Consider the following 23,854-nt stretch of genomic DNA (forward strand, 5'->3'; position numbering starts at 1 on the left):
GAGACCATTCATGTTCTACCATTGCTTTGACCTGGCAGAGATTTTCTCTGCTCTTCAAGGGTTCAGGGTAACTTAGTTTAGAGGGAAACACACAAGCCTCCAGTTTCCCACAGAAAAATTATCTGGTGCCTCCCCTGCTTTTCCCTGAGCACACTGCATTTCAGAATTTTAAATCTCAATATACATGTTGTACTTCTTTTCCTTTTGTCCAGAGTTGTGGTAAAGATCACTCTAAAGATCACTAAAGATTTATTGATTTATTCAATGCTCTGCAATATAGTCTGCAATTCTGCCCATTGTACACCTCTGAAAGTTTCTTATGTAAGTTATCTTATGCTTACAGCCCTTAAACTACCAGTATTCACACCGATGAAGATCTAAAATCATAGAACTATAGAATCATTTACCCTGGAAAAGACCTCTTCAAACATCAAGTCCAACTGTTAATCCAGCACTGCTAAATCAACCACTAAACCAAGTCCATAAGCGCCACATCTACCACATCTTTTAAAGACGGCTAGGAATGGTGAGTCCACCACCCCCCTGGGCAGCCCATTCCAATGCCAGCCAACACTTCCAGTGAAGAAATTTTTCCTAATATCCAATCTAAACCTCCCCAGGCACAACTTGAGGCCATTTCCTGTCATCCTGTCACTTGCTGCTCAAGAGAAGAGACTGACACCCACCTCACTACAACCTCCTCCTGTTAGGTAGCTATATAGAGCAATAAGGTCCCCTCTGAGCCTTTCTGTCTCCAGGCTAAACACCTCCAGCTTCCTCAGCTGCTCTTCATCACACTGATGCTCCACCCTTCCTCAGCTCCACCATGCTTTTCTGGATACACTCCAGCACCTCAATGTCTCTCTTGTAGTGAGCAGCCCTAAACTGAACACATTGTTTGAGGTGCAGCCTTACCAGTGCTGGGTACAGGGGGATAGTCATCGCCCTAGTCCTGCTGGCCACACTATTTCTGACACAAGCCCGGAATGCCACAGGCCTTCTTGAGCACTTTGGCAGACTGCTAGCTCATGTTCAGACAGCTATCAACTGGCACCCCCAGGTCCTTTTAAACTTAAAGCTGGCAGCTTTCCAGCCACTTTTCCCCAAGGCTGTAGCCCTGCACACGGTTGTGGTGTTCTCCAGAGTTGAAACTGCCACTTAAAAAATACTGGCTACAGCTGAAGGATTGCTTAGTTTCCTCTTACACTCCTGGAGAACTCTGAACCACCTTGCCTGCATAGGGCCACAGCTCCAAATCTGATCACACCTTGTCTCACTGCTGGAGGTCTTGCTTTCCAGGAACAGTGGGCCAGCATTCAGCACCAGCCTTCTGGCACCATGCTGCAGGTGTACAATTCATAGCCAAGAATTCAGTCACAAACATCTTCTATTAGATGTTAAGTAACTGAGGTAAAAAGCTTTCACTTTTCATAAGAGATGAGTTAAATTGCTAACAAACAAAAGAGAGAGCAAGCACACTGAAGCAAGGCCAATGCTTCAGTCCAGGACAGCACTAGAGGCGTAGGACTTTCATACCGCTTCAACAGATATAGTTGGACAGAATTTCAGACTATATATTTAAGATCTTGATATTTTCAAATATTATACAGCTATTCAAACAACCTCTTTTTAAAAAAAACTCTCAGAAAGGCTTATCAGCACCATAAGGTGTGCATGCAGATGTGAATACTGTTGACCCCAGCACATGACTTGTCATTTGGTTAATGCTGTGTAAGATTTGGACATAAACTAGTGGTGCTTGTTTTCAGATCTCATGGTCAACCTATTAGATAGATGTCCACCCAGACACAGGAATAAATGTGAATTGGAAGCTAGCTAATACACACTGAAGAGAATCTTAGATTCCAAAGAAATAAACCAAAAATCAGAAAACCACACCCACAGCATCCAACTCTGTCCTCCCTCCCGTGACAGACCACCCCATCTCATGCCACTAAACAATTTACTTCCCCCCAAAGGGATATTAGAACTCGTAGAACTTGGTCCATCTCACAGAAAAAACTTCCACTTGTCCATGCAGTATTTTCAAGAAACAACACCAGTTGCTTCTATATAAATACCTCCTGTAGATACCATATCCTCAACGCTTACCTCAAGGGTAAGTTATGCAAAGGTATTTGCACTTGATTGCTTAAAAATATAAAGTGGAAACAGATGACAACATCATGTCATTCCACTCAAATAGTCACACAATACTGAAACATTTCTGAGTCTCTCTTCACCACATACCAGCCTAGAATAAATATACAGAAAGGATTAAAGAATGAAAAAAGTCACGAGTTGACTGGATGAGCATATGAAGTTCTATATGATATGCCTTTTTCATTCCTAATTTAATCCAGTATTTTCGAATGTAAGATAAAAAGAGAGGAGAAAGAGATGTAACATTCAGATCCCTAGCTGGTTGTATTTTCAAAAGTAAAAATTAATGACATCTGATAAACTCAGAAAATTAGGATTTACATTGTTTTCTTAAATCATTGCCACTGTGAACGTATTTGGAGATAGGAGCAGATCCATTTCTAGCAGCATGCTTTTCTTAATGGAAATTTCAAACTGCTGCTTTATTTTGTAGAAGACAGACCTTACCAGTTCTCATCTCACCCAGTGTACTGTAGAAAACTGTAATAAAAAGGAGCTATCTTTTTTAAAATTAATCGTTGCGTCATACACAGAGCAACAGTTTCCATAGTTTACAGGAAGCAGTCACCCTTCTGAAATACTAGTTCAAAGACTTTGAAATTATTAATCAATAAGCACTGTCTGCCCACTTTACTAAAAACACTGCAATTTCTGTGGACTCTGTAAGGACAGAGCTGAGTCATGTCAGCAGAAAGTTGGTTGGGCTGGATCCCAGACATGCAGAGAAGGGCTGCCCCACCTCACCTCGCCTCACCAGCATGGCATGTTCCTGACCGCTGTCTCGCAGCCACCCTTATTGTACCTGCACTCCCCTCTCCCCAACAGACTAATTGCACTCTGGGCCACAGCAGTATTTCAACAGGTTCTTTCAAGCTTTGTAGAGCTTAAAAGTTAAGTCCGAGGGGGTTTCTATGCTTATTAGTGGATCTGATTAATATGCTCTTTTATACTGTATTAGGGAAGGCAATCAGTACTGTTGTAGTCAAATTCTACTTAGAGTGTATTTCTGAGAAAGTAATTGAAAATAAAACCCATTTCGTAATTCAAATATTAAGGCAGAGAAGTAGCAATCATAAGCAATGACAGTATTTCCCTCCAACTCGTACTTTTCTTTAGTGGGTACTTATGCTCCTTATCAAGCAAGTATAGAATTTCCCTCAGAGTAAGTTCAGAGCCATTTTAAATGCTGATGATGGAGAGCAGTATTTCATATATGACACTTTATAGCAAACTTCTGTTAGAAACTACATTGTTATTGCTTCTGTTGAGTTTAATTCTACTGGAAACTGACAGGAAACACTTCAGAAGCTAGGCCAGTGCACTTATATTTGTCAGGTTGCTAAATAGTAAACAGAGGATAAAAATTAAATTAATTATAGATTAAAATTCATATTTATATTTCTCTTTGTAGTTTACTAAAAATTTAAACACTATTTTTTCTCAGGACAAAACTTAAAATACATTTAGACTTAAAAATGTAATGTTTATTACTCATTAAATTTAGAAGAATGTCATTTTTGGAGAGCAATCTGAATTTTAGAGCCAAGAGCCACATGACCAAACATCCAGTACGTTTCTGAGACCATGATCTGCAATTATTTCTTTGTGAATTCTAGAAGTTAAATAGTCTATCTCTTACTTTATATGTTCTGTCTATTTTTATTTCATAGATGCAAAGGTAAAATTGAGGCTTCTGTTAAGTTCGAAAATTCTGCAAATATGGACATATTATCTCAGATAAAAAAAGTGCCATTAATAATTTGTTAATCACATCACCATTTACTCCATAAATTACTTCCTAAGTAATCTAATGGGAAATGGTGAAAGGTTCAATTTAATGACAGGCAAAAGAATGTCACTTGAGTTTATAGATCTAAAGACTGTATTATCTATCCATAAAAGAAGTTGAAATTATTATTTTCTTGACAATTGCAGAGGTTTTGCAGACATTATGCCTATCACTGGCAGGTGCTGGGCTGTGGTCAGGAAATGTTGCAATTATTTTATCACACCAAAAACCTATTTTTACATACTCAGGTTTACATTGGAGGGCCATTTTTATGGGAAATTCATTCACATCCTGGTGACCTTAAATAAGGGCCACTACATCTCTTTGTAAAGCCATACACTGAAGGAGAAATTTCAACCTTCCCCTTTCTGGAACCGGCGTTTTTCCTACTCAGCTGGCACAGGTCTCAGATGCAATGTGACTCTATCAGCACAGAAGAAAATGCAGAGTGCAAAACCCACTGAAGAAACATGATGGTGACCAACGTATGTAAAAACCTCTTTTTCTTGCCAAAAAAGAAAAGGTCGAGCTAATCTAGGTAACTGAACTTCAGCCTAATCCCATGTCTACTGTCTACTGTCCCAGTTCTACTCACTTCAGGCTATATCTATTGCACTGATTTTCACTGAGCTGGTACGGAGAAATGTGAATACCAGTGAACCAAATAGCACAATCTGTTTTGGTTTTTTCCAATAATCTGTTCATAGCTTCCTTAAACACTTACTCAACCAGTTAATGTAAGTTTAGGGTTCTTCTATAAATTTGGCTAATCTATAGCACTGCTGTTTTACTGCAACATCACTGCTTGCATATTCAGCTCTAAAGGCAATGACTGTCCTTGAAGAACTTCAGTATTTTTCTAAATTGTATGAACACTGATGTTTCACTAAAAAAAAAAGTCTTAAGTATTGCACACACAAGGAAGCAATTCAATACAGCCTGACAATTACAGTAACTTTCAAAGCAAGGAGGTTTGTTCTCGATGGTTCCCCACAAAGCTTACACAAATCAAGACAATCACAAAAAATGACAAAGAATTTGTTCAGCAAGGATACTGACTCCTTTGTACACTGCTCTAGGAATTAAAAATTACAGTCAATGTGAATGGAGCACAATTTCCCTATGTAGTTTATTTACAGTGAAGGGATAATAAGCAATTTGACCAAAAACCATTTTGTTCACTAATGACTATTAATAAAATCATGTAAAGAACACATCATTATTGAAACAATAATACGATTAAAATGAAAGCGCGTGTTTTGAAAACTTCGGGGTTTTTTCTCAAGGTTTTGGGGTTTTTTTTGCAGATATTTCTACTAATGAATCAAAATCTAATATTCAGATAGTACAGCATTTAATAGTCCTCTGGAGGTCTATTGTTCCTACTGCAAACAGAATTGGAGCTGATAATTTAACTTCAACATGGCTTTCTTTGGCTTGCTTTTTTGGGATTAAAGTGGTTATCCTGAATTTAACTGACAAGCAGAAATTCTCTCTTTTCTTTTTGTTAGGAAAATTACAAATCTTTTCCAAGCATAGGTCCTTCACTATAGAACTGATCTTAACTTGGAAAATAAGCAGTGTGGAGAAATGGAATATACATTTTAAAATAGATTAAATGACATTGTATAAGAACATGTGTTTCAAGTAATGGTGCCACCTTCAAAGCACAAAATAAATAAGAAAAAAGATGAAATTAAATACCTTGATGCGATTTTAATTATCCATTGATAAAGCATTAGCCATAGCTGACTCCTACCTAGCATCACTGTATGTACTCTTCGCATTGCTCTTAACAGTGTTACATACAAAGAAGCTCAGCTGGGGAAAATATAAAACTAAATAAAAAAATCCAAACAAACAAATTAATAAAACCAGCCCTTATTCTCTCTGCTCCTCCCACCCAAAAAAACCACCTCAAAACAAAACACAAACCCTCAAAAAAAAACAACCATAGGAAAAAGCATAAGAAAGTAGGAGAGGCTTGAAGACAAAAGAAATAGTTAGTCTTTGCAGGTATAAATCTCCTTACATCAGGTGGTAAAGTACCCACATACATGGACACCCAATTACATAATGATGCTGAAGAATAACTTATACAATTTACTGTGCTGTCATATGAGAGCTCATGCTTGGGAGTTAAAACACCAGATGATCGCAATCTGTTTCATACATAGAAAAAATACCCCTCGTCAAAACCCCACTGAGCAGCATATACTGAACAGCAGACCTAGTACAATCATGTGACTTCAAGATGAGTTTTTCTCATTCTTCTCAATATGCTGTTAAGTTAATATGCTGTTAATATGCTGTTTCCAGTTTTGTATAGCAGAAAAAGTCCACACACAAATTCAGCCTCATTCATAACCTCTGGACCAATTAGTTTTCAATCTGCTCCTGGCAGCATTCATATGACAATCACTGCTCAAGGTCACAAAACATTATCCATCAACTTTCCAGGTTAATTGTAACAATTCTAATTCTTCACAAGGGAGCATAACTCTTTAGCATGCTCTTAGAATTGCTGTCTGCCCAGAAAACATTGCCTTGGGAACACCATCCATATATGTTTCATTACCTCACTCTATAGCAAAGTGGTTTTGAATTATTCCCTTCTGAGTATGAGGTCTGTTTATAGAACCATGGAATTTTCTTACGCAAATAAGCTTCTGTTCCAGAATCATGGAATGGATAAGGTTAGAAGGGAGTGGATCATCTGGTCCAACTTCCCTGCTCAAGCAAGGTCATCCAGAGAGCATGGCACAGGATTGCATCCAGGCAGTTCTTGAATATCTCCAGTGAGGGAGACTCCACAACCTCTTCAAGCAACCTGTTCCAGTGCAAGCAGGAGAGAAGTCCTGTCTCACATTCAGATTAAAATTGCTGTGCATCAGTTTCTGCTCATTGCCTCTTGTCCTATTGTTTGACACTGAGCAGAAATTGGTTCCATGCTCTTAACACCCTCCCTTCAGATACTTAGATATATTGATGAGATCCCCTCTCAGTCATTTCTCCTCAAGGATGAAAAGGCCCAGCTCCCACAGCCTTTCGTGTTAAGAGAGATTCTCCAGTCCCTTAATCATCTTCATAACCCATCACTGGAACCATTCCAGGACCTCCTTGTCTTGAAATGAGGAGCCCAGGGCTGGACACAGCACTCCAGATGTGCTTCACCAGGGCTGAGCAGAGGGGCAGGGTCACCAACCTTGACCTGCTGGCAATGCTCTCCTTAGTGCACCACAGGACACAATTGGCCTTCTTGCCCACAGGGCACACTCATGGACACTTTGTTGTCCACCAGGTCCTTTTCCACAGAGCTGCTTTCCTGCAGGTCAGTCCTCGGCCTGTACTGATGCATGAGGTCCAGGTCCTTCTGGAGGGATGCACAGCACTCTGGGGTACTGGTCACTTCTCCCATCTTTGTGTCATCAGCAAACTTGCTGAGGGGCCATCTGCCCCTTTGCCCAAGTCATTGATGAGTAAGTTAAACAATACTGGGACTAGTATTGAACCTTGGAGGACACCACCAGTGGTGGACCTCCAACTAGACCCTGTGCCACTGATTACAGTTGTCTGGGATTGAGGTGAGGCTGACTTGTAGGTAGTTCCCTGGGTCCTCCTTCTTTCCCTTTCTTGAAGACCAGGGTGACAGTGTTTTTTTTCCAGTTCTCAGGAAGCTCTACTGATCACCAAGACCTTTCAAAGATATTTGTGAACAGCCTAGCTATGGTGTCTGCCAACTCACTCAGCACTTGTGAACACATCCTGTCAGAGCCCATGTAGTAGTGGATGTCAGGTTTGTCTAAGCATTCTCTAACCCAATTGTCCTTGAACAAGGAAATCTCTTCTTTCTGACCTTCTTTTACCCTGGGCACCTGGGACAGAGACTCCTGAGATCTAGCCATGTCAGTGAAGACCGATGCAAAGAAGACGCTCAGTAACTCTGCCTCTTCTGTGCCCTCAGCTACAAGGGCCCCCCTCCATTTAATAATAGGCCACATGATCCTCCTTTTGTTATGGATGCATTTGAATAAGCCTTTCTTGTTGTCCTTGACATACTTGCCCAGATTTAATTCCAGATGGGCCTTGGCCTTCCTTGTTTCACTTCTACTTACTCTGATAACCTCTCTATATGCATTCCAAGTGACCTGACCCTGCTTCCATCTCCTGTGTATCTCCTGCTTATGTTTGACAGGACTCTTCACTGCTTTGCCTGACTCCTTTCTCATTGGGATGCATCATTCTTGAGCCTGGAGAAAATGGTCCTTGAATATCAACCAGTCTCTTGGACCCCTCTTCCCTGCAGGGCCTATTTGCATGGGATTTTTCCAAGAGATCCCTAAAGAGGCTAATGTTAACTCGCCTGAAGATCATGGTTGTAATGTTACTTGCTGCCTTGCTTCCTCTTTGTCCAGTACTGAACTCCACAATCACATGATCCCTGCTGCCAAGGCTGCTCCCAACCTTCACATCTCCAACAAGGCTTTCCATTTGTTAGTATGAGGTCAAGCAACATGCTACGCCTTGGGGAATCCTCTACTACCTGTTTCAGAAAGTTGTCATCAGTGCTTTCCAGGAACCTCCTGGACTGTTTGTGCTTCACTGTGTTGTTTCTCCAGCAGATGTCAAGGCAGTTAAAGTCCCTCATAAGAACCAGTGCTGTGACTTTGAGGCTACTTCAAGTTGCCTGTAGAAGACCTCATCCATTTCCACCTCCTGATCAGGTGGCCTGTAGCAAACACCCACAATAGTGTCACCCTTACTATTATCCCCTTTTATCATGACCCATAAGCTCTCAACTTACTCCTCATCCACCTCAAGTCAGAGCTGAATACATTCCAAGTCTTGCCTCACACAGGGCAACTCTGACACCAGCAAGCCCTTCCTCGTGTACCTCTCCTATAGAGTGTGTAGCCCTCCATGACAACGTTCCAGTCATGCGAGCTATCCCACATCATCTCCATAAGCACACTGAGATCAATATTGCAATTGATATTGATCAAGAAGAGATCAATTTTGCTGATCATCAAAATTATTTTAGGTGATTCTTATATCATAAATACTCAGGGACATAAAGTTTCCAGCATCAACACATGGTAAATCAGTGAGATTTCTACTGTGTAACACTAACTTCTTTTACCAACTTACTCGGGTCTTCATCGAGTAACTTGGTTTGGTAAAATAAAATCATAAACAAAAGTTAATTTCTTGCAGGTTCTGTATAAAACAAACTCTGAACTCAACACCATGCAATCCTCCTGTGGAATGACTCATTTTTTTGCTTGTAAGACTGCAATGGAACAAAAGCAATGCTGAGGCTGGAGAAGTAAAAGAAACAAGTAAAGAAAACAGCTCAATTACAGAAAACCGTCACTCTGCAGTGCAACTAACTTCACAGAGATTTGTTCTGCATGGACTACCACTGTAAGTCCTTCTACCACCAGTCATGCTGCACCAGCAGCTGCCAATACCAAAGAGAATATAATGAAAAGAACAGAAATGATCAGTGGGGCAAAAGGCATACCCCTGAGGTCCTCTGATGGCACCACCTTCTCTTCAAATGTGTCCCAAAAATGGAATAAATAACTCAGCCACAAGCTTCCACAGAAGACCAATGTCTTTAGCAACATTTAGAACAACAGGTGACTTGTCCGAAGTGATAAAAAGTGCTGCACCTACACCTAGTTGCACAGTGACACCAAGTCATTCCATCTACACCAAGTCATCTACACTACTCTTGGGGCTTCAGTGCTTCCCAGTGATAACTCTTCAACCAAACCCACCCTGTTGTTCCCCATCAGTGTCACTCTGACATCACCCATGGTGAAGCAGGACAGTCCTACCCCATATTTCAACCCCATTCAGCAGACAAAAAAGCTGAACCATAATTCCAGCAATCCTTCTACTGCATCACTTAATACAAAAGATGTCAATGAAGGTAAGGATCTAACTAAAGTCCAACTGGTTTAATAAAATTATAATGCTGAAATAAAACCTTTTTCTAAATTGAACTGGAGGCTTTATGACACATGTGAACTTACAACTGACCTAGTACAGACTAAAACTAAAACTCACCCAAAATAAAACATATCTTTTTCAAATTATTTACTCTTTAATTCATTATTTAACACTTCCCAGAGTGAGAGAAGCTAGTGACAGGTACTGCCTATTTACACTGGAGTAGACCTTCCAAGCAGATGTGTAGAAATTAGATTTAAAACATACAGCACGTCAACTTATTAAAGTTCAGAAACTTTTGTGACCAAAGATGACTTCTTACAAACACTTCCAAAGGAATTACTCATTGTACATTTAATTACCAAGTTGAGTATGCGTGGGAAAACAACGGCACATAAAACTGTCATGGCACTTTTCTATCCTGCTATTCTGAATCAGGTCTTCAAGAAAAGAAAAGGAAAGATTAGAAGGCACAGTAATTTTTTGCATTAATTAGCTTTCAAGCTTTTAACACAGGACTGAAAGTACGGTTTGTACTAAGAACTGAAGGATTATCAGACTTTCATGTTTCCCATCATAGTTAATACATAGCTAATAATTACAATGTACCTGATTTTTAGATAACACTGATTGAAAAGGAAAGAGGCTTGCAGAGCAAGTTCAGTTCCAAGAAAAACGGAATACCTTGAAGAAAAGTTCTATGAAATTTGAGGAAAATCTTGAAGAAATGCATTTATTCTGCTAACTGAACAGGTGCAAGAAGCATTACTGAATTTTTAACCTAGCACACACAAAAATTGAAATTCAGAGGCTGCAATTTCAACTGCTAGCTTAAATGCTTACAAATAATTGCATTCAAAGAATGATTACTGCTTATTTATTTAATTAAAAAATAGTGGTTGATTCAATAACTAAACCTGAAACCTATTTATTTGACTACAAACTCATTTAGCTGCCTTTATATTTTTCCTAAACCCCCATTATCCCTCCAAACCTCAAGGATGGAGATGTCTGTTTTCTTTCATAAAGGCAGAAAGTTTCTGCAGAGAGGCTGGTTTAGTCATAGTTTGCAAAAGTGTTTCAGATCCTTGGTGAAATGTCTCACTCACTGGTTTTATAGATTTCTTATTCCCATTCAAATGTTTCATCTTTGTTCCTTTTTCCCCCAGACAAAAACAACAAAGAAGGAGTAATAGTTGGCATCATTGTAGGAGCCATTTTGGGATCTGCATTAATTGGCCTTGTTGGATATTTTATATGTGCTAAGGTCTGAGCCATTTTCCCACAGATGGCTTTATGATGATACAAGGAGTGACCCAGGTAAGAAACAGTACAAGTGTTTTGCATAAGAACATTTCTTATTTCTGCGCAGGGCTGGTTAAATGGTCTGGTCTTACTGAATTATTAGGACATCATTGACTCCAGTCAAACTAGTTTTCAACTGACATTAATTTATTATTTTTAAATTTTAGTTCAAGCAATATGCCTCTTAACTCTATATCTTCTCCTTACAAGCTATTTTTTTAACCTCTGAAATATCAGGAAAATAATACCTAGTATTGGTGAACCTGTTCAAAGGATTGTGGGCAAGTTCAAAACTATAGCTAAAAAACTCTCCCAAACCTTGATTAACTGAAAAAAAGCTAGACTCTTTAGTCATGCAGTGTCAATTACAGAACTAAGGATGAAGCTATATCGGTAGAAGTAAAAATACTTTTAAGAGGTTTAAAAAGATGATTGCTTTTGTCTTCTCCATGAGTATGTAAAAACTTGCATTGAAGTGCAATCATACTCCAAACATCTATATCATGTTCCCAGACCTTATTTTTAAATGTTTAAACAAATACTGAGAGGCCAAACACACCTTTTTTCTCATAGAAAATAAAATCAAAATAAATTCTGGCAATATGCCCTTTCCAGCTTAAATGCAAGAGCTGAAAGCTGCCAGTAAATCAGATTAGGAAGTAGCTTTGAAAGTTGACCACCCATGTGGGTGCTGAATGGGTGTTGCTGGGAGGACATGAGTTATCTTCAGAAAATCATGCATCAGGGCCCTCATATTTTGCTCTCTCTTATGTCAGAAAGTGGTTAACTGGACTTACATGTGAGGGACTGCTGAATTAAACCATGAGGTAGCCAGTGTATAGGGATACAAATCTTTCAAGCAATATATAAAAAAATCATTACAATATTCTTTCAGTTCTTCACTTAGACAACTCTCTTGAACCATACGATATGAAGTGCATCAGATGTGCATTTCAGAAGTGCATCAGATGACAAAACCAGCACAGCAGACAAGACAGAGGAAGACAATGCAGGGTGCCCATCTGATGGCATTCCAATGGCTGACATCACACCATACCACCCTGCATTGTAATACTTGCTTCAGATTATATTCTTGCCTGTTATCTACACCCTTTCATTTTTTCGAAAACAACCTGGCAGTTGTTACCTTACAGCCATTACTGTGTAAACAATGTCTTGAAAAGTAAGGAAAATCACAAGATACACCAATATACAACATGCAGGGTTCAGTAGAAGAGCATCACTCCTCTACTTTGTAATTGAATGATTAACCTATGGTTTTCCTGGACGGCTTTTATACTTGCTTTTTTAGAAATAATATTGAGAAATAGCACCCAGGTAAGATTCTGCTTTGTGTAACTTTGGTCAACAATGTAACAGAGAAAAATTTGACTAGAATTGCAAAGATATTTTAGTATCAATACAAAAAAAAAAATCCTCAGCTTAACTACTTTGAAGTGAAACTATTCAATCAAAATATACTTTCTATCTGATAAATGACTCAGGTAATTATTTTCCCAAATTTACATTTGTACCTTCTTCAGTGAATATGACAAGATTGATTAGATTTACTTGGATTATTTAATTTGGATTACTTGAAGTTTGTTGGGGAGAATGGAATTACTGAGTAATACAAATTACATCTAACCTTTGACTAGATGACACAGAATTCAAATCACTATCAATGGGAAGGAAGATGACAAGCTTCTATTCCTCTGTCAAACTGATCTGTTTGAATTGCAGGCTAGATCTGTAGAAATTATTTAAAATGTGTCAGTACAGATTAGATAGAAGAAATACTTAACATGAGAGGAAAGGAATTATCTCTGATACACATACAGGTATCCTGAAAAGCATGGTCCAGTTCTGTCCAGCTAAAGAGTAAAATTATGGCAGTATAATGCAAATAATTGCATAGTTTATCCGTTTGCAATTACTAGACATGTCTATATAGAAAGAAAGAAACAAAGAATATGTAAAAGAAACAATTGTAAAGTCATAGAATAAACAAAATAAAGTGCAGAGAAAACTACACATGTGGGATATGGTCTTGTCATTATGCTCTGCTAAAACACTGTAATTATTGTGGAGACTGTGGATCATGTTGATGGAATGGAGTTATCACTAACTGTCTGTGAATGTTGCAATGAGGTTTTATTTGATATGTGAGTAAATTACATGCACATACACCTCAGAGAGAAACTATGTCAGTCACACTGAATATGGGCAAAACAGGTATTTAAAATTTAAAATATTAAAGATTTGAGTCCATATATGCAGTTTTGCCATTCTTTTGGAGCTCAGTCATAAAAACAGCATATGTCACATCAATACCAGAACCTCATTTCTAACATTGTATCCAGCACGTTTGGTAGCAGACTGAAAATCTGAGACATTCACTTAAATTACATGGGAATATTACTCTGGATGCTTGATATGAAGAAAAATGTAATGCTCAGCTTTCACCTTCCTTAGCCCATACAATGCCATCTTTCCTGTAGTAAAGCAGTGTCATATAAGCAAATTCCTCCTTACACTTGAACCTTGGCCTCAGCTGAAAATGGAAAGAGTTCTCTTGAAGGAGAACTTTTAAGACAGAGATGAAGAGATGCTAAGAAGCTACCTGTGTCGTCCGCACTGGTAACCATATAATTAAATGCACTATATTTTAGGAATTTTTTAAAGTAATAATTAATATTTGCAAGGCAGAAATAATAAAATTAGGAGTAAATGAAGACATAGCACTGAGGCAAGTAATCGAAGTGTGCCCGTTAGTTATAGCATGTTAATTTTTAACAATACAATCATAATTTTCACATGTATGGGGATGTGCTTCTGTTTTCCATGTAACTATTTGATGTTTTGCTGTTGTTTGTATGCTTTTACTTCCTCTTACCATGCCAGCCTCCAAAATTTGTGACATTTGTTCCTCCTTCACTTTAAGTTAGAATCATTAATACTTTTTCATACACATTACATAAATAGACCTGTTGTGTACCATTTCATTCAAAATTGTAAAACTCTGGCTTGAATGATGACAGCTGCATGTATGTGAACTAGTGTAATTTTCTCAGGGTTTACACTGACAAACATGTACATTGGTAGAATCAATTATCTCTTGTTCCATTCTTCTTCCCTATTTCCCAGCAGCAAAATCCTATTAGCTGCAGTGAAAGCTAATTCTACCAAGTATTGCATGCTGAAACCATTAAATCTGTCTTTTATGGCACTATTACACTGACCTTCTACAAGAGGCAAGACTGTTCTTGGTAACTCCTGTTCAACAGTGACCTCTGTGGATTATCCCCCTGCTTGACTTTGAGCCCTGCAACGTGATGTGTGCGTGATGTCAGTGTGAACATAATGAGAGATTCAAATTAAGAATTTGAATGTAAATACCTTAACTGCAGTAAGCACTTAACATCAAACCTTTCCTATACTTTCCTCTAATTAGCTCCCATAAAACCATTCTCACTTATTCTATAAGAATCCTCTATAAGATGTGATTTTTATATTGGGTCAAGATCAGTAAATTAACCTTCATGTCTGCCTATAAAAGGATTTTGGCCTGAATAATATAAAATTCAGGCTTAAAGACATTTAAGACCCTAAAGACAGTGATTACATTAGCCATAAAAGACGTTACTCATCAATGGCATAGAAATTTAAGTTAATGAAAACAAAAAAAATTAATTTATGTGGCAAAATCATAATCCTCCTTTAACTTTTATCAAGCGCCATAAACTCCCTTTATTAAGTAATCATATAAAATAGACAGGTGAACTAAAAATAAAAAAAACCCCAAACAAGTAAAAATGTACTTACCCCAGATTGCCATGAAAATTGCAAAGAAGACAGTCCCTCCATTATCAAACAAATGTGTAACCTGAATAAAAAATATAAATACATCAGGAAAAAATAACACTGCCACCTCATCTTTTGCCCCAGACAATCCCAGAGTACATAACTGGTGGTGGAAACTAAAGGCTAAGCATTCTACTAAGTAATCCTACTAGCATGTTTCTTCTACCAAGGTTTGTCAATGTCACACTCTGACTTACAGTACAATTTGAAATCTGCTGTTCCAGAGTATCACTTCATGCATTATCAGTCATTTTGTTTCACAGACACTGAGCTGTTTTGTCCATGTCCAGACAAGCTAAAATTTCATGCAGAATTCTTGTCATATGGTAGGTCAAACTTAATCTCAATCATTTCTATTTTAAGTTTTCTATGAGCTCAAAAAAACTCTTCACTTTTCTCCCTCTACATACTTAATGTTTCTATTGATTCCATTTTGTTCTTCTACCTAGGTATTTAGCAGCTTCTCTGCAGGTAAAAATAGCATGTATTCCTTTTTATCCAGACATGTCAGCCTCTCAAATTGTTGACATATTCTCCTTCTTAAAAGGCTTGTGCACCTAAACTCCAACAAACATTAAATAGTTTCTAAATATCACTTCCCAGAAGTCTCCATAATTCTAAACTGTGAAGTTAATTTCTTCTCATGAATGCTCTTCTCTTAAGTTAGATTTACCCCTTATCTTACTCTTTGTTATAAGATTTTTTGGTCAGAACAGCTATTCAGCTGCAAAGCCTAAGGCTTACTGATTGAAAGTAATTTTTAAAATATAAAGTACTTATTTATTTATATTTAGTTACATTTATTTGTTCATGCTTACTGAAAATAAGTATTGATTGAAAATTAGGTTTTGCATGCCTTTTAAACATCTGAGTGGGTGAATTTGATGTCTCACTTATGAAAACACCACGATTTATATTACAAAAATATGAAATTTCTAATATTCAAGCCATAATATGAAGCAGTACTTAGGAAGCTTGTAAGTTCAATGTCCTTTCAGTAGATTTAAGGTTGCCAATTTATAGCAATGTAATTTATCCAGGGATAATAGGCCTACATTTCTTCTAAAAAAGGGTGGTTTAAGATGTTGTTGGCAATTACTAAGCAGTGCAGAGGCTTCAAATTCCTATTTGAAAAAAAAAAAAAAAAAGCACAAATCACTATGAAATACTAGAGCAAATCAACTTATCAACAGGCCTATATTAAAAGAGGACCCGAAGAGAGAGAGAAAAGGAATGAAAAAGTACCTCTGATATGTATTGTCCTAAACCATACAGAAAATTAATGGTGATTTCCCACTCTTTGAAACAAGAAGAGAATGTCTTGAGATGGAATATTATTGAAAAGACTTTCCTTTCATTGATGTTGACTCTCTTGCTGGCTTAAGAATCAATTTTTAAGCTTTTGCCATGAAAATAAACCTGTCCTTATGCCAATGGAAGGGTGCAGGTAACCAGACTGTGTTTTGCTGTACTGTGACCTTCTCTTATACCTGAAGTTACACTAGCCAACAGGAATGTTCTGTACAGGTGTGCCAGGATTTGGGGGCTGACAGCCTGCCTCAGGCAAGTTACCTAATCTGCTCCTGCGAGAGCTGCGTGCTGCAAGGGCAACTCATACTGAAGACAGATTTTCATTCTTCTAGAAAAGGCTGGCGTTACTACTTCTGCCTCAGAAATCAAGAAAACTAACTCATGAATGCAGAAAAAGTTACTAGAAACAGTGTTTCTTTCCTATATTTTATTTCTTATTAAGTAAAATTATTATAATATTGTGAGAATTTAATTAAAAACACATCTTATCTGTATGTCAGTTATGGGTTTATTTGCTTTTTTTTTAAGGTTCTTAAATGGAATTGACTATTTGGTATTGGAGATCAATAAATCCAGTATGTTCCATGCCAGGATCATATAGTAGGATCAACTGTCAATCAAATATGTTTGTTGCTTTTTTTTTCCCTTTTGCTCCCATAAAGGAAAACACAAACATAATGGGTATGAGACTGAAAATCTGAGAGGTGAACAAAAGCAGCACAATATATCTGATGAATATTATTGGTTTTGAATGTAGATCTGTGTGAAGATGTGATCTTGGATATTCTGCTCAGGAAAGAGAGCATCTTTTCAAGAAAAACCAAAATGAACTAACCAACCAAGCAAACCTAACCCAGCAAAATGAATGTTGCTATGAGTAGAAAATAAATACTTGGCTCCTGATTCGGCATTGTCTTCACACAGAGTGTTTGGGTGAAAGTCTTATAGCACCACACTCAAAATTAAGACTTGATTCTCTTAAAGGCTAAATGCATAGTCTGAGACTCTGTTGATCAAGAAGGTCTCTAAGCAGAAACAAAATATTGTAAGACTCTGTCCTGCTTAGTCCACATATCTGACTGATGTTGTCATCATCAGGTAAGACTTCAGGCACTTCAAATCCACCTTGAATCAACACCCTGCCCCAAGTCAAGGCCAAAGTGTGATAGGTGCAGGACCAGCCCCAAGACCATGCGAATCACCACGGATCAAAGAGTCCATTTAATGTGGACGAAAATGACAGCCTGATCATTCAATCCTTCAACTACTATAAAGGTATTACCTGCCTTTCCCTTAAATTATAAACATCACTTCAGTGCAGCATTTGTAAACGGGAGTGGGACAGGATGAAAGAAATGTGCAGGAACAATAAGGAAAAAGGCATCTTCTGTCTTTTGTCTCTAGCTTTACGAAACTTTGGCAGAAAAAGCATTTGAATGATATGATTTTTTCCAGCAATTATTTGTTCTGTCCAAAGTGATCCTCTGCAGGGAAACTTGGCAGATACTTAAGGAAGAACCCCTGACAGCATGTTTAATAACCTGAAACACGAGCACAGGCCTTACATAAATGAGGCAGGTCCCAGGACATAAGCAGATCTGGGGAGATGAACATCACTTAGAGGAACTCACTGTTCCTAATTAACTCAATGTTTATGTACTCTACAATGAGCTACTTGAATGAGCAAAGATTAAAACACATATTCCAGAATAAGGGTGCTGATACCTGAAATTAATCATGAATAGCTTCCCTTGCTTATTAGCTCATTGGTTATGTACAAGGTAGCCAGAGAAGTAAATTATGTTCCCATAATGACAAAACCAGAGGAAAATGCTGACAATGCCATTTTCTTTTCCAGAGAGCAGATCCTATGCCTTATTTTTAAATATGTTAGTTCTACTTACTTATGGCACTAACAGTGTTTCAGAAAATACAAAGGACCATTTGATTTGAAATTGTTTTCTAAAACTACAGTTTGTTTTCATTGACTAATTTGGGTGCAAACACAGTGGAAATGCTTACACATGTTTAGGTATTTGCTGCTCAAACTGAGCAACACAGTGGTAATCAGCAGAATCACAATCCCTGCTAGAAACCCGGCAGTTCATAGCAAGAGGTAATGAGTGAAGCTGTTGTGAACTTTTCTTTAGAGACATCACAGTGATTTAAGGCATTGCATTATAACCTTTAGAAAAAACTTCATAAAGCTATTTTTTGTTTTTTATTTCTCTTTGCCATTTGAGTGACCAGATGGTAATCCTATTCCCTCCCAAAGAGAATTCTATCTCTCCCCCAGCTGGGGGAGATCCAGAAAAGACAAATCTTGAAAGGAGACACTTTTTGTTTGTTTTCTGTGTTCTAATCCAAAAATAGAAAATTAAATTTGTAAATGGTAAACATAAATAATTTAAAAAAATATTTTCACAGATAGGTTTGAAATGCTGAGTTTCACTCAGCACTGGTCCTATCTATAAGAAATTTTGACATCTAATACAAAATTGATTTTCTCTTTGACACTGCCGCAGTTTTGTTGCAATGCCATGGAAAGAGACAATCACATTTTATAAATACAGGCTTCTGAGAAAGATTTATTTTATGGGATAAAGAATACCAAGATAAAAGCCAAGGCTGCTTTTCCAGCATTATGAACATACCACACATCAAAATATATTGCTCACTTGCAAACACTGCATCTATGCAGAGATCCTTGTGATTATTTAAGTTTGAAAAACAGCTTCTTGTAGCAAAATATTTAATTGTATAAAATCTTTGCATTAGTTTGACAGAGCAAAGCAGGAGCAAAAATTCAAATACAAAGCAAGAAAGGGGAACAGTGTAAGAAGACAGTTAAAAGGAAAGTAGGAAAAACATTACAAAGAGTTTTATTATTAAGTCCTCACAGGGGACTCAATAAGTTGATGAAAATAATAAGAATATATTAATAAGGAAATGCTCAAAGAAAGCAATTTTTTAAAAACCCCAGATCATTTCAGAGCATTCTCTTATTAGAAAGATGAATTACAAAGGCTGAAAATAACATCTGTAGAGAAATAACATGGTTTTAGGAAGCTTGGTTGAAACAAGGGCAGCCATTATACAATCAAAATTATCTTGATAGCGATAGTACAATAATTACCTTGGCATATATGCAGCTTTCGTTGAGTTTTTGTAGTGTGCAATTGCGTTCACACATAGGGCACATAATGGTTTCATTTGCCTCGCAGATTTCTTTGCTTTAGTATGAAAGAGGAAAATAAAGGTTATAAAAACACTTCTAGCATTCCCAAGATTTTCTGAGGTTATGCCATTTGTGTTCTCTGTTTGTTAACAGTGCCTACACCACAAAACTGGACAAATAAAATAAATTAAAAGTGAATATTTGGCTTGAAAAGCCTAATCCCAAATCAGGAACCTGAATACTATGGGCCACAGAGTAGCATACAATATTTTTGGGCACCATATTACACTTCTCACACTAGCAAATTCTCTCCCAAATATCACAAACAGAAAAAAAAAAAATTGCTCACTACCCTTCAAATGCATTTACAGCCTATTTTTCTAAACTATGCAGAAGCTACCAAACATTAAGAGGACAGACAACACTGGTATATCTACATTGACTTCAATCAAATGGCACCATTTATATCAGCTGAAGGTCTGTTCCACAGGATGATATGTATACACACTTAGATCAGCCACATGTAAAAACCCACTAAAGGGGATTTCTTGCAGTAGTATTTCAAGTATTTGCATTTTTATTTTCTACAGAAGAACTTATGTATAGGACTAATATAAAACCTCCACTTTAATATCCTATTTTGGGGGTCAATATCTTCAAGCCACATTCTGATGTTTAAGAATTCTAAGATTTAAGAAGATGAAGTCACTGTTTTCACTGGGACCATTCGTATTCAAAGCAGAGTACATAACTAAGTGTCTCAACAAAGGTAAAAAAGAACTAACAGAAGTGCAAAAATGAATTTTTAAGCAAATTTTAACTGCAGTTAAAACTGCAGCTTCCCAAAGAACCTCAGCAAGCACCTTGCCCTACCCTTTAGCAATGATGACATGCCTGAAATGATCCTGACACACTAGGGAAGTAGCAGTATAAAACAAATGCCAGGAAATCCTAACTAATTTGTTTTAATAAACATGGCACTTTCATCTCTCCTCCTCATAAAGGCTGTATTTACACTTCTGATACTGTTTGGAAGATTATGCTTATTTCCAAATGAGTGCATCTATTAAATACTTTCTGGCATAACAGTAAATATCAATAAAAGATTAAATATAAGTATTAATCATTGGTCATATTTCACATAACACGAGAATCACCAATTCACTGAATGTGAACCTGACAAAGAAATTGTCCTGAGAAACTGTTAAGCCAGAATGAGCACACCCAGACATTTCAGAGTTGCAGAGTAAATGAAATTTTAGTGTGTGTCACATCAGAGAATTTTCTTGCTTACATTTTCATTCAAATTATTAAGTGCAAAAATCACATTTTAATCCTATGTTATAATGGTTTGGCGATAACGGAAACTGCTATCAAATATAAGGCCAAAATGTACTGTACTTTGAATTTAAATTCAAGACGGTAAATACTACTTTTTCTATATTATATATCCTGAGTTAAAGTGTTGCTTTGTTTTTAATAACATATGAAGTTTCACAAAATTATACTGACAGTAATAGGTCACATGCTTTCGCACTACTTTGCAAAAGCAGTAACATTTGTAACACAAGTGTTTGTGACAAGTGCTATGTTAATTGTTACTGCAACTCAAATCTTCAGTATAAGAGCAATATAAGTTGCTTTGTACTGTTTTCACCTATATATCTGAAATCTGACTAAAGCACATGGTGCAAAGACAGCTCAAGATATGCTGAGTTCATGCCTGGCATTTCTGTTTGACTGACAATAAAGGAACAATTTATAACACTGATAATTAACGATATCTATAAACACATTCAAAACCAAACTCTTTCAAACCATCAGATTTACTTTTATAGAGACTAACCAACTTGACATCTAACTTGAGAGTAAAGATAGGTAAGAGATATTGCATCTAATTTGTTCAAAGAACCCAAGCGACAGGACTGCTGTAGGACTACTTAAGCCCTTCTGCTTGACTATAACTTCATATTTCCTCCAGTTTAGCTCAAGGAGGGCACTTGGATCAAAATCTTTTTAAAAGTGTATGAAACAACAAATACAAGTTCACGTTCCCCATTTTTGTTTCTGCATGTCCAAGTACTATGAATATAACCCAAATGTCCTGGGAGCTCCTATGGAGATTCTTCAACAGAAATTCTCTGATTTTTCTCTTGGTTACCTTCTTTTCGCAATGGAATCCTGCAATGAGCTGCCAAGTATAAAAACTTAGTACCCTGGGGGACCTCATTGCTGCCTTATGGCAACCGCAATATTACTAAGCTTGATTCCAAACCCATGCAAGACAAAGAATATCTTCCATTGCAATGTCCATTTCAGTTAACACTGCCGATCTTATGCAACTATTTTGTGACAGGAAAGAGAAATGGGTAGAATGGAGGAACTTCTGCTTCTAAACATGGGACAGACATGCATATTTTCTTATCATAGTGTCTAGTCTCTGACACCACAGTGTGTGTTCAGGGTTTTTGTCTTCCCATCTAATGTTCCTCTTTACTGTACAATACATTCAAATCATCAAATTATTCAATCAGACCTGAAAGTCTGCTGCTTCCCTGATACTAACTGAGCAAAGAAGAGAGACACTATGACAAGAGGCCAAAGTCAGTATGAGAGGGGGATATTTGCTCCCTTTTGGTGGTATCCTTCCTTCTTTTCCATTTCCAACTTGCCCATGGCAGCCAGAGATGAACTACAGAGAGAATCTTTCCTTTACATAGAGGGCATAGACTTATGGCCCTGTGCTGAGCTGAGATGGACTTCTGACACAAGCTAATATATATATATACACAAAACGTGTAATATATATTTATATAATATTTTAATATGTATATATAAAGAGCAAACTGCTAGCAGACCCTGAGCATGGAGCAGAGGCAGGCACTTGGACAAGTTGTAAACAAGACAAACCAGTTCTTAGATGTGATAGCATTCTGCATAACCCTCGAATAATTGCTGCACAAAACCTATGGTTGGCATGGTAAGTAACGTTTGGTTCTATGGCAACACATACGCCTGTATTTGCTTATTACTTCTCTGCTGAAACTGTGATGGATATCTGGAAAAAAAAAGAAAACGATCGTTTCCTGCCTGCAGCCGCTAGAGGGAGGCTGACGGCAACTTCCTGCACCTGGGAGGTGAAGGCATATCACTGAGCAAAGCATCCTTCTGCAAAACTGATTTCATCATTTGCTAAGTTCAGATTTTGTAGTACACAAGACAGATAAAAAAATAGAGCTTTTTGACAGAACTTATCATACTTAAATCAACTCTTCCTAACATCCACAGATTCCTCATAACAAGTGTAATAAAGCCGTTTTACAGGAAACAGTGTTCACCTAATAATATTGACCCTGGGGTAACATGCCAGTTCTGACATTGCCATAATGCCCTAATGCTATGTTTAAATTTCTGATTTCAACTGGTTTTCCTGTGTCTAGATTTTTTTAAAGTAACATATTCAATTCTGTTTCTTCCAGATTGCTGCTGAACACTGCGTTTGTGTATGGTGGTAGCTGCAGTGCTTAAAATCAAATTACAGATTTTAAAACTCTTACAGAAGCTTATATAGAATTTTCTTTAAACAAATGCAGAAACACTAGATAAATAATCTCTCAGTCCCAGACTACAGCAAGAGTAAGAGCAGGTGTGCAGTCCATCTACCTGCTAATGGATAACTCCTGCCTGCTCTAGGTACAAAGTTTCTGTCTAATCCTTACCAACACCTTCCAGGCTAAGTAAGAAAATAGGGCAAGGAGTAGCATCTGTTATCAGTGGCCTTTGGAATTGCCTAAGTACACAAGGTGATACGTATCTACATACATTTTATCAGGCCAGGCATAATCAGCTTGAGTTACACATTACACAGCTGTTCTTACTAACACAGTCATGGCAATGCACTGACACGACAGTATTGTGTCATGACGAACCAGAAGGACTGCACAGATTCACACAATCAAAGGCAGGTAGCACCTTCTCCACAGAATTAACACATCCAGATTACAGATGTGGGGCTGCCACAGAGCACATGGTTAAGACTTCTGCAATAACCCACCCTCTGACAGTATTTTGAAATGAACACTGGCTAATGATAGCTATAATAAATATATGAATATTCACCTTCCCTTGTAGGCATATAGGGCTTATATGGTGGTTTACCTAACTTTCAGTCTCTTGCTTCTGGAATAGAGCCCGGAGACCTGGGGCACGCTGGCACTCTGTGAAGCACAGCATGACACTGAGTTACCTCAGGATGAGACCCAATACAACCAGCCCCCACAGGGACA

General features: G+C 37.6%; 1 protein-coding gene across 3 annotated transcripts in view; it reads right to left on the bottom strand.

Moving 5' to 3' along the window:
• Window positions 1-23,854, bottom strand: part of ANO3 (anoctamin 3) — a 199,311-nt gene that overhangs the window by 15,706 nt on the left and 159,751 nt on the right. For all 3 annotated transcript variants that reach the window (XM_017726382.1, XM_017726383.1, XM_017726384.1), the window contains 2 exons: window positions 19,527-19,623; window positions 15,041-15,101 (listed from right to left, as the gene is read on the bottom strand). In XM_017726382.1, the coding sequence (XP_017581871.1) occupies window positions 15,041-15,101; window positions 19,527-19,623 (158 nt within the window). The remainder of the gene's footprint in view (window positions 1-15,040; window positions 15,102-19,526; window positions 19,624-23,854) is intronic.

The sequence above is a fragment of the Corvus brachyrhynchos genome, unplaced genomic scaffold, assembly GCF_000691975.1.
Source record: "Corvus brachyrhynchos isolate BGI_N302 unplaced genomic scaffold, ASM69197v1 scaffold281, whole genome shotgun sequence".
NCBI classification, from domain to species: domain Eukaryota; kingdom Metazoa; phylum Chordata; class Aves; order Passeriformes; family Corvidae; genus Corvus; species Corvus brachyrhynchos.